The 16251-nt window shown below is 36.0% G+C and overlaps 3 protein-coding genes across 3 annotated transcripts; 1 reads left to right on the top strand and 2 right to left on the bottom strand.

The window, feature by feature from the left end:
- Positions 1–565: 565 nt before the first annotated feature.
- On the bottom strand, positions 566–2056 carry LOC113324676 (protein ATAF2-like). The gene is made up of 5 exons (XM_026572974.1): positions 2052–2056; positions 1746–1966; positions 1329–1642; positions 936–1197; positions 566–834 (listed from the first exon to the last, which is right to left on the bottom strand). The coding sequence occupies exons 1-5, from the start codon at positions 2054–2056 to the stop codon at positions 566–568; spliced, it is 1071 nt and encodes a 356-aa protein (XP_026428759.1).
- A 7445-nt stretch (positions 2057–9501) lies between these two features.
- LOC113324675 (NAC transcription factor 29-like) lies at positions 9502–12177 on the bottom strand. Its single transcript, XM_026572973.1, has 4 exons — positions 12080–12177; positions 10679–10899; positions 10272–10591; positions 9502–10158 (listed from the first exon to the last, which is right to left on the bottom strand). Exons 1-4 carry the CDS (start codon positions 12175–12177, stop codon positions 9502–9504), a joined length of 1296 nt encoding a protein of 431 aa, XP_026428758.1.
- Positions 12178–12829: 652 nt separating this feature from the next.
- Positions 12830–14693, top strand: LOC113322796 (mitogen-activated protein kinase 3-like). The gene is made up of 5 exons (XM_026570946.1): positions 12830–13051; positions 13148–13415; positions 13517–13849; positions 13931–14114; positions 14206–14693. Exons 1-5 carry the CDS (start codon positions 12879–12881, stop codon positions 14379–14381), a joined length of 1134 nt encoding a protein of 377 aa, XP_026426731.1. The 5' UTR covers positions 12830–12878; the 3' UTR covers positions 14382–14693.
- The last annotated feature ends 1558 nt before the right edge of the window (positions 14694–16251 follow it).

Below are 16251 nucleotides of genomic sequence, written 5' to 3'. Positions count from 1 at the left end.
CAATTGTACGTAGCTAAAGTGAATATGAACCCAGTTCAACATGCAATCTAAGAATACTATAAAAACGAACCATATCTGATGTTTACAGGAAATGTGGGATGAAACTGCGTACATAAGTATCAAACTACCTGGGTTTAATTTGATTGACTTCGAGTAAATGGAACCTGCCTCAAATACCAAAAGTGTTTAGACTGATTTTCTGAAACTGTACACAAAAACTTACTGTAACTAAGCTAAGTCATCGAAACTTTTGTAAGTTCATGTATAATATAATGCATTACATCCGGGAGAATGGTGCATCCATGCATTAATTTAGGTGAATGTAGATATCCTAGGTGAATAATTCAGTAGGTGTTAATGTAATATGATTTTGGTTTCGATGATGACATTAGTACAAAATATATATGGAATTATTAAAATAAATTTCAACTTACTTTTAATATAATACGTCTTTGTTGTGAAGCCAAAAAAAAAAATTAGTGTAAACACTTACGTAAAAGATTTAGCCCATAGATTTTGGATTTCGTAGGCCGTCGCCTCACCTATCTTTGTCCGGTTGTTTTGGTTATTGATTGGCTGAAGAAGAACCACTGAAATAAAAATCGTTTCGAAGGACTGACGACTCAAATTTGTTCTCCTGGTTCAATGCCACCTGTAACTCTCCGTTCTGTTTTCCTCCCGTCAAATAGTTGTCACCGAACGTCCTAAAAGGATCGACAAATGTCTCCTCCATCGCCATATGGTCTTGCAAGGATCTGTTAATATTTGAGAAGTTTCCATCATTAGGCATTAACATATTCATCAAGGTAGAAGAATCTTGATATACCCCCATCTCTGGCCCAAATGAATTGAACTCAGTATTAGTGTCATCGAGCAAATCATCAAGGTACCATTGTTCAAACATGTGTTGTTTATGTATTGAGCATCCGAAAAACCTCCATACGAGTTGGTCGCATCTTCAATGTGGTAGCGTTGCAAGAATCCGTTAGGATGTGATGAATTTTCATTATCAGTAGGCATAACCATATTGATCGAGGAGGAACCTTGACGTGCCCCCATAACCGGCTCTGATGAATTATATTCTGTATTTGCGTTCTCGAGCAAGTTAGTATCAGTAATCTCCGACGATGATTTTGCTACCGGTGATAAGATATTCTCAGGTTGTTTATTCCAGATCTTACACAACGCCAAATTCACCTGAATCAGGGGCTAAATGTTAGTGCAAATTATATAGACACATGTGAAACATATAGTATGGTACAAGCAATAAAAGAAATACAAATAATTTCGACAACTGCAAGTAAATGAATTTGAAAATGCATGCTTACCGGCTCCTGCTTCTTTCTGCCATCTTGCTGACCTGATTTACTATCTATCTTATATTCTAAGATGTATTCATGCATGGTGAATGGTGTATCTGAGTGTTCGTCTTTCGTCCCTTTATAAAAATTCAGCGAACGCCTGACACCAATTGGAGTACGATCTGTATCACGAATTTCCTTAGCTGGTCCAGCAATTCTCCAAAATCCTACATACCGACCAGTAATACAGCGTCCAGGTCGACGTCCATTGGGATATTTTCTTTCTCTAGGTGTGAAAACGTACAATTCTTTTCTTTCTATCCCATAATTCTTGTACCTATCTGTGTGAAGAACATCAAAGACATATACAACACCATTAATACTGCATCAACATGTCAGAAACAAAATGCTTTAACATATCGACAACAATATATAAACATGTACCTAGAAGATCCTCCGGAGTGAACCCATAGATGTTTACTTCTTTTATTGGAGTATTAGGTAATTGCTCATTCCTAGATCTCTTAACAAGATAATATAGTACTGCCTCCTCATCACTTGGTTGAAATTTCAATCCCTCCGGAAAGTTTTTCAAATAACGTTCAACTTGTGCGTCGAGTAATTGTTCTGGAGTTAATGGTGATGATCCCTCCTCAGCATTGCAACTACATTAATGAGAAGAAGAAAAGATCAATAAAATGGTTAACTAGAAGAAAAGCTGTAGAGTAAAGCTGCAAATAATTCTCATACACCATGATGTAACTGCGTGCTTTCGGTAAAAAACTTCAAATATTTCTACAGTTAGTTAACAGTAACACGTATTTGCATGCAAATTAAATGGGAACGATAGAATGACCGAATAAAGCTCTCGATAGTTATCCCGCATGTAATAACAACTGGACCCACATAAACCCTTTACACATCCAAATGTTGAGAACCTTTGCTCCCGTCCGTTGATTACCCAATCGGGATTTTCTGCGGAACATAAGGTCGGTAAGTGTATCACTTCCCAATTAAATGGGCATTGTTAGACAATAAGCAAGGCCCACCACCCACAGTTAGTTAACGTAGAAAGTTGTCTCTCTATTTTGACTTCCAGTGTACCAGTTTAACATCATGGATAATGTTATCATGCAATACCGTCAGAGTACACCAGAAAATAGTCTAAATAAAACAAATCAAAACAATTACCGTACTAGAACAACATTGCTACTAGGAATACTAGTTTACGAGGAGCGTACTAGTATGAAATTTGGTATACTCTCATCAACCATTTAGTTAAACTTGCAGATATTGTGATACAATGTTAAAATAGTTGGATGATGATATCCACGATTTGAGACTGAAACACAATGATATTGAGGTGGGTAATTTTTCTTCTTTCTTTTCCTAGCTATTTGGGATGTAGGTAGTAAACCTCTTTAGGTTTAAACTTTAATATACCTTTTGGTCTCAAATTTTCTTTTAAATAAAAGAATTTAGTTAAACTTATTTTAGCCATTTTTCATAAATACAGTATTGTTTAGTCAAATTGACCTTTTTCATGTCAGAAACATAAAAATTCAAAAAGATGACACCTACTTCTAACTCAACTAGAACAGGACATAATTACCTTTAACAAACAAACAAAGATTTTCTTAAGCTTCGAATAGAATATGCAAGATAATTTGTTACCTGTCTTTTCTAAGAAAGCATCCCCAAGGACCCCAACTATAATATAGGCGGGATTAATTTTTTTGAGGTGCTTCTGACGAGATAACGACTCTTTCTGCATCTCCCATACCTTTTTTCATGTATTTTAACAAAACATAAAATAATTAACAGAAGATAATACTAATAGTATGATCAAGTAAATTTTAATAATTAAAAGAATTAATGTGAGAAGTAAAGAAAGTGTGCTTGAAAAAATAATTAATGGCAAAACAAACCTTAATGCTAATCAGTGAATTAAGGAGAAAGCAGACAAGAAGATCACTGTAATAAAAACAAGAGTTTATACCTAGCAGTGATTTTGATAATAATTCACGGTTTGTTGTAAATCGGTAATATTTTATGGATGTCCACCATCACATGGGACCCACCATTTCTCATATGGCAGCGTGCATGAACTCAACGTTTGCAGCATGACAAGTACTACAATACGTGTTACTTGTTTGAACAAACAGAAGTTTGGGGGATTATGCTTATCCCGTTGTGTAACTAGTATAAATAGCCATTTAAGGCTTGTACTTCATAGAACTAGAATTGAAAGAGAACAGAACTTGAGAAATGAAAACAGAGAACTAATGAAAGGCTACGAATTTTCTTTCATCTATTTTACAGTGTGCTAGTTGTCTCATCATGTTTATATATAACCCCACTAACGCCCTTAATTGCTTACCTTATTAATACATAAGACGTTATCGGCACGAATAGCTCGATGCCGCCAATTGATAAACCAGTGTTCGACGATGTTTATGCCAAGCTGCTGGGGATGATACCCATAAAGGTAGTAACACTATTAATGGAGGCAAGTTGTGCTACAAGTATTGCAAACTTGTACGAATGTTTTTGGGATAGTAACGCTATTAATGGAGGCAAGTTGTTCTACAAGTATTGCAAACTTGTACGAATGTTTTTGGGTAAGTGCGGAAGGTGAGAACCGTGACTCTGTAAACTTTAATAATTTTTCGCTATATTATTTTTGTTATGGTATTTGCGGTTTTAATACCGGCGAAGCGAGAAATTGTTGTATCTCTAGAGGATAACATAAATTTAATTTCTCTTGCTCTAAATAATCTCCAGAGATTTTGAAAAAATTCCACCAGAATATAGAATTTCGTCTAGCATAGTATCGATGCAAAAGGCACGGTCCGCTAGCCGTTCGGTCCCAGAAGTGACCCGCTATAAAAGTGCTAGTCGTTCCTATTTGCGGTCCCTGAAGTGACCAAGTAGGAAACTTTTCCATAAAAGAGTGTATCCATTTGTACACTTGTAAATTAATATTTCGTTGGCTATGAAGGTGATAAAATTGGAGATTTGTTGATATTGTATTAGTGCCATATTTGTTTGGATGTTTATCCTTTGTTTTAAGTTTTGTTTATTTTCTTTGCTTATTTTTGTCAGTAATGGATTCCAGAAGCAATTCATGAGATGTTGTCGGCTCCATAAGCAGTCCAACATATATTTTGTGCCTTCCTATAATAATCCAAAATTTATGGGTTCCATAAGTAATCCATAAAGTAGACTCCAGGAGTGGTCTACCGAAATAGTTGGATTCCAGGAATTAACCACGAATTCTTGGGTTCCCGAAGTAGCCCATAGTTACCAAATGTTTTTTTGTTGATGACTTTACTATTTTTCTCTCGTGTATCTTTGCCAAAGGATATGGATTCCAGAAGTAATCTATCCAATAAAGATATGGATGATGGAGATATTTGTCTCAAAACAAGGGAACAACAAACACAAATTTTTCGAACCATTTCTGTAACCTTGTAGAGGTTTTGGGAAATGTGAAATGCCATTTCGGGTTCGAATAATATGATAGACGGCTCCGGAAGAGTGTGTATCATTTTGGTGGTATAACAGTCATCTTTATTAACGCCTTATAATATTCCGGATCCCTGAAGAATCTGTTGAGTTTTTGAGAATATTTGGCGTTACCACCTTGAAACGACAACGAGCATTTTTATGGAGTATTTTTTTTTACTTCATTTGTTTTTGTGCCAGAAGCACGAGGCTCTCTATTATGGGGTGTGCCATAGGAGAATTCAAACAGTCGAATTCCACGTTGTCATTAGCCAGAAGTTTAATGACCCTTGAATTATTCATGCTCAGGCATGATCAGTATGGACACCAAAGTTCTACCAAGATGAGTAGACGATTCAAAATGCACATGGACATCCTTTACTGAACCTGAAGCTTCTATTAAATAAGGATGTAAATTGTGTTATTGGTCCCTGAGACAATTAGTTGTTAAATTGCATTAATATTATCATTATGGTAACTCGTTGCTGAATCACCAACATTAACTCCTAGAAAGGATTCAAGGTAAAAATTGCAGGATTTATTCGCCCTGCAATATGGAAAATGATTTCAATACTTTAATGTATTGATAGACACATCTACTAGATGGTCTCTTGTTATATTAACACGTAATGTTAGATTTTGCCGAACTGTTTGTGCAAATGTTGTGGTTGCGTATCAATTTTTGGACTTTCCACTTAAGTCTATTTATCGTGGTGGTAAATTGATAGTCTTTGATGCTTTGCCTCCAGTTGGTGTTATATTGAGCATACAGTTAGCACATGTGCGCACTCGACATGGTCTAGTTGAGTCCTTTGTTTAAGCATCTTTAGTTTATTGCTCGACCAACTATTTACCATCAATTATATCTTGGGAAGCAACCTTACAACTTACGTATTTGTTCCATAACGTCACCTAGCTATATATGTTGGTTTTGATTCATAAGACATTTAAAACCATGTGTTGGTAATGTCTTATTGAAGATGAGACTGTATTCCCACCGTTAGGGGGAGGAAGTAAACCGTTATAAGGAACGGCGTGAAATATCTCATCTCTTGTCGAGCCTGCAGCTGTTTTTGGGATACCTATTGTGTAGTTAAATTAAAACCCAAAAACTATTATGAGCAGAATTGCCTTTGAAAATCAGGCAATTATGGAACCAGAAGTTTCCAGAGATGGTAATGTTTCCGCCATGATCAGGAAAACTAAAATGCCACCAGAAGTTGGCATGACAACCCGCCACCAGAAGTTTGGCAAGATTAGGGTTGATAACCTTTAAGGTTCTCCCACTTTATTCAGGGGGAGAAGCGTCACCGTAAAAGGACGGTGCAAATTATGATAACCTAAAAGGGTTTTTCCCGCCTAAACCAGGGGGAGAAAGACTGCCACCTGAAGATGGCACGAATTATGTCGACAAATTTAAGGACTTTTCCCTTGAAGTCATAAAGATGACAGACACCACCTAAAGGTTGTAGTAAGCAATGTCGAAAATTCAACAGGTTATCTGATTAAGTAATTATCATGATCAAACAAAGTTCGGCTGCCGCTAGAACTGGCGTGAGACATCTTCTTTGTTTTCTCACACCAAGATATTGGATGTAATTGAGGTGTTGGAGATTACTCATGATTTAAAACAAATAACTGCAGTAGCTCTGGGGAAAATATTGCTCGTCACTTGCTTGAGGATGCAGACACATGAAGTTGTCTCAGCAGGTTAAATCATGCATCTCGCAGTGACAAAGTCGTGTGTTAAAACACGCTTGAGGCCTGAATAATTGCCTCATATATGCCTCTTAAAAGAAGTTCCAATCACTTTTCTAATATGTAGTGCTCTTGAAGAGAGACACAGATAGTGCTCGTGGAGACTATCAAATATGATCCACATTCTCTAAGTTTGAAACTCCTTATTGAAGATGAGGATATGATAAAGCCCCTGAAGTGGCGCTGGTACTAGTTTGTAAAATTTTCTTGAATGTGCATGCACCAGAGAATGTGTTAAATCATATATGATTGTCGATTACTGTTTACAATAATGGTTGTGTACCCCTCTGCGGAGGAACATCGACATTGTGATTGGTAGGCATATGACATGTTACCTCAAACTAAGGTAGAAGATGGAATCTCTCGAAAAAGCGCAAAAGTTCGGATCCGACTCACACCGTAAAATTGTGAGGCCTGAAAATTACAGGTTGGTGTTTGAGATTAAGCGCAGAGAGAATAGTATTATCGTTTTAAGTGCGATTTAAGGGTTTCCTGCTGAATCCCAGGATTGGTTCTAAGGTATTCTCCTAATATTGATGCACTTTAGCGTGGTAGTCTCTGGAAAAAGACTCTAATTGCATCTAGCTATGACTTATGATTGGTGATTGTATTTGAATCCCTGAAGGATTCTAGTTTTAACTCTGGCAGCCTCCTGACCTTGTGAATTATGTCAGGCTTGAAATTTTAGTCATAGTCACCATTTTGAAGAGGAGAAATTTATGAACAATCCTTTGTGTATTTTTATGTTCTTGGTATAAGGTTAAAATCCGGATGAAATGATGATATCATTTTGGCTTCTTAAAGAACCTTTAATAGCGCTAAAATCCACGCTTGAACTAGATTTTTGAGATCTCGCTGAAATCAAAATATTTGCTCGACCTGATGTTCGAGGACGTGCTAGCATATAAAACTTGTCTGTATATACCAGTGTATCTAGTTTTAATACTCGTAATACTTATCGTGCTTCTAAATTAGCACCATTACTGGGAAGTGATCGATCTATCTGATACGTACGTTAAATTTATGGTCCAGAAGTACCATACATGGATATAATGCATGCATTATCTTGTGTTTTCTAACTTTTGTTTTGCAGGTTACGTTTTTAGAGGCTGAAATTGATTCTACGGTATTTATGAGTTTACAAAAGGTCTTTCATTGTTATGCCTGAAGTTAAAGCGGAAAATAAATTGGTGTGCAATGGACTGAGGATTTAAATGCAAGGTGTACAATGGCGGTTGTGCACCCGACACAAGACCAGCAGTCAATCCTCCATAAACTGCAAATGGTAAAGCGGTTTTCTGAAGGCTATAAAATGTTTGCACCACCGGCCGTTTTAAGAAGTCATGCTTCAGGGGGGGTAAACTCGTAGATCTTTGGATGGACTAAAACGCGATGTACTCTTTTTCCTTCGCCAAGGTTTTGTCCCGTTGGGTTTTCCTTGTCAAGGTTTTAACGAGGCATCATATGCGTGTTCATCACCATTATCGGACGACGTCCGTTGTACTCTTTTCCGTTGGTCTGGTTTTGTCCCACGTGGTTTTCCAGACGAGGTTTTTAATGAGGCAACATTAACATTTACGTCAGCATTATTATGAACTTTGGGCACTCAGGTTTTGTTCCAAGTGGTTTTCCTGGTGCAGGCGTTCAGGTTTTGTCCCAAGTGGTTTTCCTAACGCAAGCGTGTAGGTTTTGTCCCAAGTGGTTTTCCTAACGCAATTTTGACGGAGGAAATATTTCCCGGCGCTTAGGTTTTGTCCCAAGTGGTTTTCCTAACGCAGCTTTGTCAAAGAAAATATTCTGTGGCGACGACCACCCTCATTCTAAGATTAGGTTTTGTACTAAAAGGTTTTCCTGACGCAACTTTGACAGAGAAAGCATTTCATGGCGGCGATCAATCTCACTCCAAGTTCAGGCAAAGTTTTGACGAGGCAACGTTTTAGAATGGTGGCATCCAAGAGGGAGTGTTGTAAATCGGTAATATTTTGTGGATGCCCACCATCACATGGGACCCACTATTTCTCATATGGCAGCGTGCATGAACTCAACGTTTGCAGCATGACAAGTACTACAATACGTGTTACTTGTTTGAACAAATAGAAGTTTGGGGGATTATGCTTATCCCGTTGTGTAACTAGTATAAATTGTCATTTAAGACTTGTACTTCAGAGAACTAGAAATGAAATAGAACAGAACTTGAGAAATGAAAACAGAGAACTAATGAAAGGCTACGACTTTTCTTTCATCTATTTTACAGTATGCTAGTTATCTCATCATGTTTGTATATAACCCCACTAACACCCTTAATTGCTTACCTTATTAATACATAAGACGGTTCATATTATTAGGGTTTTCAGATTTTATTTTGATTTGATAGTAGTTGATATTGTACTAGGAATGTGAAACAAAAATAAATAAATAAAATAGAGTTCTACTGACACTCAAAAGCCAACAAAAAAATATTTCGCAAATCCGATAAAATATTCATCAAATCTTTTAAACAAATCCGGTTCAGTCCACGAGCCACACGTTTTTTGAATGCCACTGTACTGTTCATTGACTTTGACCCGTCTATTTTCAACAACTGACTGTGGAGAAAACCAGTCCCGTCCGATCAAGGAGGCTGTTTATATCAACGGTACTAAGGCCTCAAATTCGTACACTGATTTTCTGAGCATCTACACAAAAACTTACTCTAACTAAACCATGGCTAGCTAGTGAAAAATTCATTAGGCATTAATATAAGTATGATTTTGGTTTGGATGATGACATTAGTACGTACAAAATATATATGGAATTAAAATAAATTTCAATTAACTTAGTTTTAGCATGATGCGTCTTTGACTCTTTTGTTCTGAAGCTAAGAAAATTAGTGTAAACACTTGGGGAAAAAAATTAGCCCCTAGCTTTGGTTCCGTTATTGATTTGCTGCGATCCTCTATTTCTGCTCATCAAAATGATAGGAAGAATGATTATAGCAAGAAGAACCACAGATATCCAAATCGTTTAAAACGACTGATGATGACTCAAACTGGTTCTCCTGGTTCAATGCCACCTGTAACTCTCCGTTCTGTTTTTCTCCCGCCGGCAAATAGTTGTCACCGAAAAGCCTAAAAGGATCGAGAAATGTCTCCTCCATTGCTATTTGGTCTTGCGAGGATCTATTAATATTTGAGAAACTTCCATCATTACGCATAACCGTATCCATCAAGTTAAAATCTTGATACGGCCCCATGGCTTGCCCAAATGTATTGAACTCTGTGTTAGTGTCGCCGAGCACACAATCAAGGATATCATCTAGTTGTTCAAACGACATGTCTTCATCATTCAGAAAACTGTCATACGAGTTGGTCGCATCTTCAATGTGGTAGTCTTGCAAGAATCCATTAGTATGTGAAGAATTTTCATTACCAGTAGGCATAACCATATTGGTCGCGGAGGAACCTTGATGTGCCTCCATGACCGGGCCTGATGAATTATATTCAGCGTTCTCGAGCAAAGTAGTATCAGTATTCTCCGTCGACGATTCTGCTACCGGTGATAAATCTTTCTTAGAAGGCAGTCTTTTCCAAATCTTACACAACGCCAAATTCACCTGAATCAGGAAATATATGTTAAAACTGGACACATGCGAGATAAATGGTACAAGTAATAAATACAAATAATTTAGACAACTGCAAATAAATGAATTTGAAAATGCATGCTTACCGGATCCTGCTTCTTACCGCCATTTTGGTGACCTGATTCACTATTTATCTTGCTTTTTAAGATGTATTCAGTCATGCTAAACGGTGTCTTCGAAAAATCGTCTTTCGTGCCTTTAAAAAACCTCAGCGAACGCTTGGTCCCAATGTGAGTCCGCTCATTAGGAATTGGATCAGCTCTTCCAACAATTTTCCAAAATCCTATATAACGACCAGTAATATAGCGTGCAGGTCGAGATCCATTGGGATATTTTCTTTCTCTGGGTGTGAAAACGTACAATTCTTTTCCTTCTATCCCTTCTATTCCATAATTCTTGTACCTATCTGTGTGAAACGCAACACCATCAGTACCGCATCAACATGTCGAAACAAAATGCTTTAACATATCGGCAACAATATATGAACACGTACCTAGAAGATCTTCAGGAGTAAACTCATAGATGTTCACTTCTTTTATTGGACTAATAGGTAACGGTTCGTTCCTGGATCTCTTAACAAGATAAAATAGTACAGCCTCCTCATCACTTGGTCGAAATTTCAATCCCACCGGAAAGTTATTCAAATAACGTTCAACTTGCGCGTCGACCGATTCTTCTGGTGTTACTGATGATGATCCCTCCTTAGCATTGCAACTGCATTATTGAAAAGAAGCAAAAATCAATAAAATGGTTAACTAGAAGGAAAAAAGAAAAGTGTAACCACCTGATCGGAAAACCAGCCTAGTAAAGCTGCAAGGTTTTCCTACAACATCTAACTGCTTCCGTACAGAACTTCAAATATTTCCACAGTTAATATACGTATTTGCATGCAAATTAAACGGGCGTCAATCCTTATATGGCCCACTACCCACACAATAAAAGAACATAGAAAGTTGTCCCTCCACTTTGACTTACAGTGTACCAGTCTAACATCTTCGATAATGTTTTCATGCTCACAAAAAAAAAAAAAAAAAAATCTTGAATAATGTTTTCATGCTAATTAATACCGTTAGAGAACACCAGAAAATGGTCCGCAAAATCAAAACAGTGACCGTGGGTCTGTATGTGTTCTAGTAGTTTAGTGTACCAAAAATTATCTTATGGAATTTGGTATCCTTCCTAAAAAAAATGCTACTTCATTAGTAGCTACACAGTTTCAAATTGATTGTTTGGAAAGTGTTTGTGCTTACTGTTTTTGTAATAGATGACATTATTTTTTTTATAGCTAAACTTATTTTCACTCTTTCCTGGATAGCCACTTTCCAGGACTCCCATGTTTTCTACTCAAAAATTTGTGCTTTCCTTGGTAGAAGAAGAAAAAAAATTATGGCACTCATCTCTAACTTAACTAGAATGGTATAATCGATTTTAAGTAATAAACGAAGATTTTTCTAAGCTTCAAGTAGAATATGTAGGATATGGATACTAGTCTATTGGAAAATGTATCAAAATTATTTAATAAACAATTTAAACCTTCATTAACAGCCATGCAGTTTCAACAACTTTACTAATAGAGATAATAAATAACTTAGTTGAGGTGTACAAAAAATTATTTTGTACAGAAATTTGGTACATTCATTAGCAGCCATGCAGTTTCAAGACGTTTGTTTCGAAAGTATTTGTGCTTATTGCGTTGGTACTAGGCGACCTGACTTTCTAGTTAAACTTATTTTAGATCTCTCTAGGGTTATCACTTTTTATCAATACATTATTTTTTAATCAAATTCATTATTTTCATGTTAGAAAAAATAAAAATTCAAAAAGATAATCAGCTTTAACCAACAAACAAAGTTTTTCTTAAGCTTCGATTAGAATTTACAAAATAATTAATTACCTGTCTTTTTTAATGAAGCATTGCCAACAATAATAAAGTCCGCAGTAGTTTTCATGGGATGCTTCTGATGAGACAACAGTTCTTTCTGCATCACCCATATCTAATTGTAACAAAAAAACAACAACAAAAGATTATACCTAATTGTATGATCTAAGTACCTTTCAATTAAAAGAATTAATAATGTGAGAACAAGAGAAAAATGTGCTTAAAAAAATTAATAAAAGATATAACGGCAAAACAAACCGTAATGCCAATCAGAGAATCAAGGAGAAAGCAGACAAGAAGATCACTGTAATAAAAACAAGAGTTCGTACTTAGCAAGGGTTTTAATAAGAATTCAGGGTTCGTATTATTAGGTTTCAGATTTTATTTTGATTTGATAGTAATTCATATTATACTCGGACTTTGAAACAAAAAATAAAATAGAGTTCCACTACAACTCAAAAACCAACAAAAAAAAATATTTTGCAAATCGGATCAAATATTCATCAGATCTCTTTAACAAATCCCGTTCAGTCCACGAGTCACACGTTTTTGAATGGGACTGTACTTTTCATTGACTTTGACCCGTCTCTTTTCAAATTTCAACAACTGACTGTGAAAAAACAAATCCATCAATCACCTTCCAATCAAGGCGGCTGTTTATATCAACGGTCAATAATCTTTCAACGCCGTTTACTTCTTTAGTTTGACAGTTTCCTCGTATTTTCATTCAATTCTTCGTTACGTGTATATAAATTCCTTCTTCCTCCTCTGTTCTTTCAAACTCATCATCATCATAAACTTAGATTCTGAGAAAATGAAAGGAAATTCTGCTTCTGGAAATTCATTAATGGAAGAAGATTTCCCAGTTACAGTAACTCACGGTGGGAAATTCGTTGAGTACAATATTTTTGGAAATTTATTTGAAGTGACAAGTAAATACAGCACTCCTATTATGCCAATCGGTCGTGGTGCTTATGGAATCGTCTGGTAAGAATTTTGAATCTTGAACCCTGAAATTAGTTTCTGTTTTGTAATTAGAGATGTGAGTTGTAGGATTGACTCTTTTTTTTTTCTTTCTTATAGTTCTGCGATGAATTCAGAAACAAATGAAATGGTTGCAATCAAGAAGATAGCTGATGCGTTTGATAATCCAATGGATGCAAAGAGAACTCTTAGAGAAATCAAACTACTTCGTCATTTAGATCATGAGAATGTTATTGGTGTTAAAGATGTGATTCCACCACCAATTCGTAAAGAATTTTCAGATGTTTATATGGTTACTGAACTCATGGATACTGATCTTCATCAAATTATACGATCTAATCAAGACTTATCTGAAGAACATATCCAAGTAATTAATTATCATTTTTGTTAATTTTTTTTGAAGGCTTAATTAAGTTGTTTTGTTAATTAATTACTGACTAATAGTTTCTAATTTTGTTGAAAATGCAGTACTTCTTGTATCAGATTCTAAGAGGATTGAAATACATACACTCAGCAAGTGTAATACACAGAGATTTGAAGCCAAGTAATTTATTAGTGAATGCAAATTGTGATCTTAAGATTTGCGATTTCGGTCTAGCTCGGCCGGCTTCCGAGAACGATTTCATGACTGAATATGTTGTTACAAGATGGTACAGAGCACCAGAACTGCTATTAAACGCATCAGATTATACTGCTTCAATTGATGTTTGGTCTGTCGGTTGCATATTTATGGAGCTTATGATTAAAAGACCGTTGTTCGCCGGTAGAGATACCGTTCATCAAATGCGGCTAATTAATGAGGTATGCATACTAAAGCTCGTTCTAAATTTGCAAATGCAGATTCGCATAGTTGCTAATTTGTTGGGCATGTTATTTATGTAGCTACTTGGAACACCTACTGAAGCTGATCTTGGGTTTGTCCGAAGTGAAGACACAAAGAGATATATCAAACAATTACCTAAGCATCCTAGACAATCACTAGCGAGGATTTATAAACATATTCATCCTGATGCCATTGATCTTATCGAGAAAATGTTGGCATATGATCCCACCAAGAGAATTACAGGTATTTTCCTACACACAAGAATTGAAATTTTGCGACTACATCTATTCATATTTTAATTATTGAAAGAAGTTATTTTTGTTGGTATGTGCAGTTGAAGAAGCTCTAGCTCATCCATATCTAGAAAGATTACATGATGAAGAAGAAGAACCGATTTGTTTAAAGCCATTTTCTTTTGAGTTTGAACAACAAGGTTTAATGGAAGAGCAAATTAAAGATATGATATACAAGGAAGCCGTTACACTGAATCCTGAATTCGCATTTTGGTGAATCAAGTAAAAAAAATGACCATAACTAATAAAGTCTTTTAGGGAGATGATGATGGCGACTAATGGAATTCATGGTTGTGAATCTTGTGATCATCTATACATACGGTTTGATTTCTCATTGCAGAATGTAATAATTCCTGTTTACTCATTCCCTTGGTTTAGCTTTGTATTTCCCTCTCAAGAAAATGAGGTTAGAGACTAGAGAATTTAAATTGCCATTGTAGCACCCATTGTTTGAATTGTGGATAGCGAAATTTTATACTCTCTATCTCTAAAAAATAGGCAGGTTGAATTCTGGATAGTGAAATTTTATACTCCCTCTATCTCTAAAAAACAGGCAGGTTCGTGTGTAAATTTACATACAAACCTGCCTATTATTTTAAAACATAGATAGTAATACATTTACTACAATATCTCGTTTTACTGAAATCCGTGAATAAATTACCATACACCAGGACTATATCCTCTCTTCTTTTCTTTTTCTTTTCAAGACGATTTAACTATGTGTCTAAACGAAATAGAATAATCCTAGAGACCAAATCAATCATTGTTTCACTTCTCAACCAAAATATGCGTTGTGATTCAAAATCGACAGCATCACTCAGTGAACAAAAGAATTACTTTCTCCGTTTAAAAATAATAGGCTGGTTGGTTTAATGTATAAATTGTACATGAAACCTGCCTACTATTTTGAAAAGAAGTAAAATATAACCAAAATTGTCATGATGACTTTCCAAGTAATCCAATGTTTATCATGTGACGTGACCCAGAATTTACTTCGTATCATAAATCCAATATGACTCAAAATCTTCCGCGGGAACTACAATTATTTAGTGACCCTTAATCTCTAATGTATTTTAAATTTTAGATTATGATCTAATTCGAAGTTCCTAAAACGTGATGTATTTGATCGCAGATTTCGGTATGCGTACCAAAGGTCGTTGTCAAACTATAGATAAGCCGGTAAGTGTACTAGGTACATGAACTGCGGCTCCGGAACTATAACAGTTGTGACAGTATGTGAACTGGTATACATACTATTATGTATACATATTTACAGTAGTTCTATATCTCTCTTTTTGCGGGTAAATGACCTGCGGAAGTTTCTGGTAAAAAGTGGTGGAGATGGAAAGTGCTCGAGGTAGCAGGTGCTTGAATTAGAAAATCTCCTGAACCTTTAAACAAGTGTACTGCACGGGAGTATTTTGAGTTCGAGAGACTAATCTGTAGGACCCTAGCGTAAATCACGACAATGGTCGTTCCAGGTTCAATTCGGAACAAGAGGAGGAGAAGGGTCGGTCTGTAGGGAGGAAAGCTGAGATTGTGTGGAGATCAATGGAGATTGATCTGTTGGTGCATGATGTGATATGTTGACCTGCTGTGAAGATGATTCTCTGTGTAGACGAGAGAAATCTTCTGAAAGTGTTTGATAACTTGACAGTGATGAGTCTTACTCGAATGTTATTGTTAATCTTATTAAAGATGAAAAGCGGGGGCTTTAACAACCACACCCAATATTTCTCTTAGCAATATGTATGGACTAACTCCACAGTCAGACTCAATCTTAAGAAAAGTACATCCAAGAGTTATATCTCAATTTCTCAATTCAATCTGCAATCAAACAAATAGGAATTTGCGAGCCCGATTGAGTATAAGAAATAACTTGGACAATATCAAAAACCAATATCCAAGTGTCAATCAATTTATTCAACAACCAAAGGCTGGATTCACAATTGATTGAAGTTACGCACAACCTGTGATATTTCAATTATATAAACAAATATAATGCGGAAAACAAATAACACAGACACCAGAAATTTTGTTAACGAGGAAACCGCAAATGCAGAAAAACCCCGGGACCTAGTCTAGAT

The sequence above is a fragment of the Papaver somniferum genome, chromosome 11, assembly GCF_003573695.1.
Source record: "Papaver somniferum cultivar HN1 chromosome 11, ASM357369v1, whole genome shotgun sequence".
Lineage (NCBI taxonomy): Eukaryota > Viridiplantae > Streptophyta > Magnoliopsida > Ranunculales > Papaveraceae > Papaver > Papaver somniferum.
This window is presented reverse-complemented; position numbering and strand designations above follow the sequence as displayed.

What these genes read in the sequence shown, in the direction of transcription:
- LOC113324676 (XM_026572974.1), bottom strand. An exon ending in GCAGAAAGAAGCAGGAGCCG is followed by an intron (nt 1,198 to 1,328) that starts GTAAGCATGCAT and finishes CCCCTGATTCAG; the next exon opens with GTGAATTTGGCGTTGTGTAA. An exon ending in TGCGACCAACTCGTATGGAG is followed by an intron (nt 835 to 935) that starts GTTTTTCGGATG and finishes CATTTGGGCCAG; the next exon opens with AGATGGGGGTATATCAAGAT.
- LOC113322796 (XM_026570946.1), top strand. Translation starts at nt 12,879, where the DNA reads ATGAAAGGAAATTCTGCTTCTGGAAATTCATTAATGGAAGAAGATTTC. An exon ending in AAATGCGGCTAATTAATGAG is followed by an intron (nt 13,850 to 13,930) that starts GTATGCATACTA and finishes TTATTTATGTAG; the next exon opens with CTACTTGGAACACCTACTGA. An exon ending in TCCCACCAAGAGAATTACAG is followed by an intron (nt 14,115 to 14,205) that starts GTATTTTCCTAC and finishes TGGTATGTGCAG; the next exon opens with TTGAAGAAGCTCTAGCTCAT.
- LOC113324675 (XM_026572973.1), bottom strand. Translation starts at nt 12,177, where the DNA reads ATGGGTGATGCAGAAAGAACTGTTGTCTCATCAGAAGCATCCCATGAA. An exon ending in TGCTTCATTAAAAAAGACAG is followed by an intron (nt 10,900 to 12,079) that starts GTAATTAATTAT and finishes TCAATAATGCAG; the next exon opens with TTGCAATGCTAAGGAGGGAT. An exon ending in TACTCCTGAAGATCTTCTAG is followed by an intron (nt 10,592 to 10,678) that starts GTACGTGTTCAT and finishes CGTTTCACACAG; the next exon opens with ATAGGTACAAGAATTATGGA.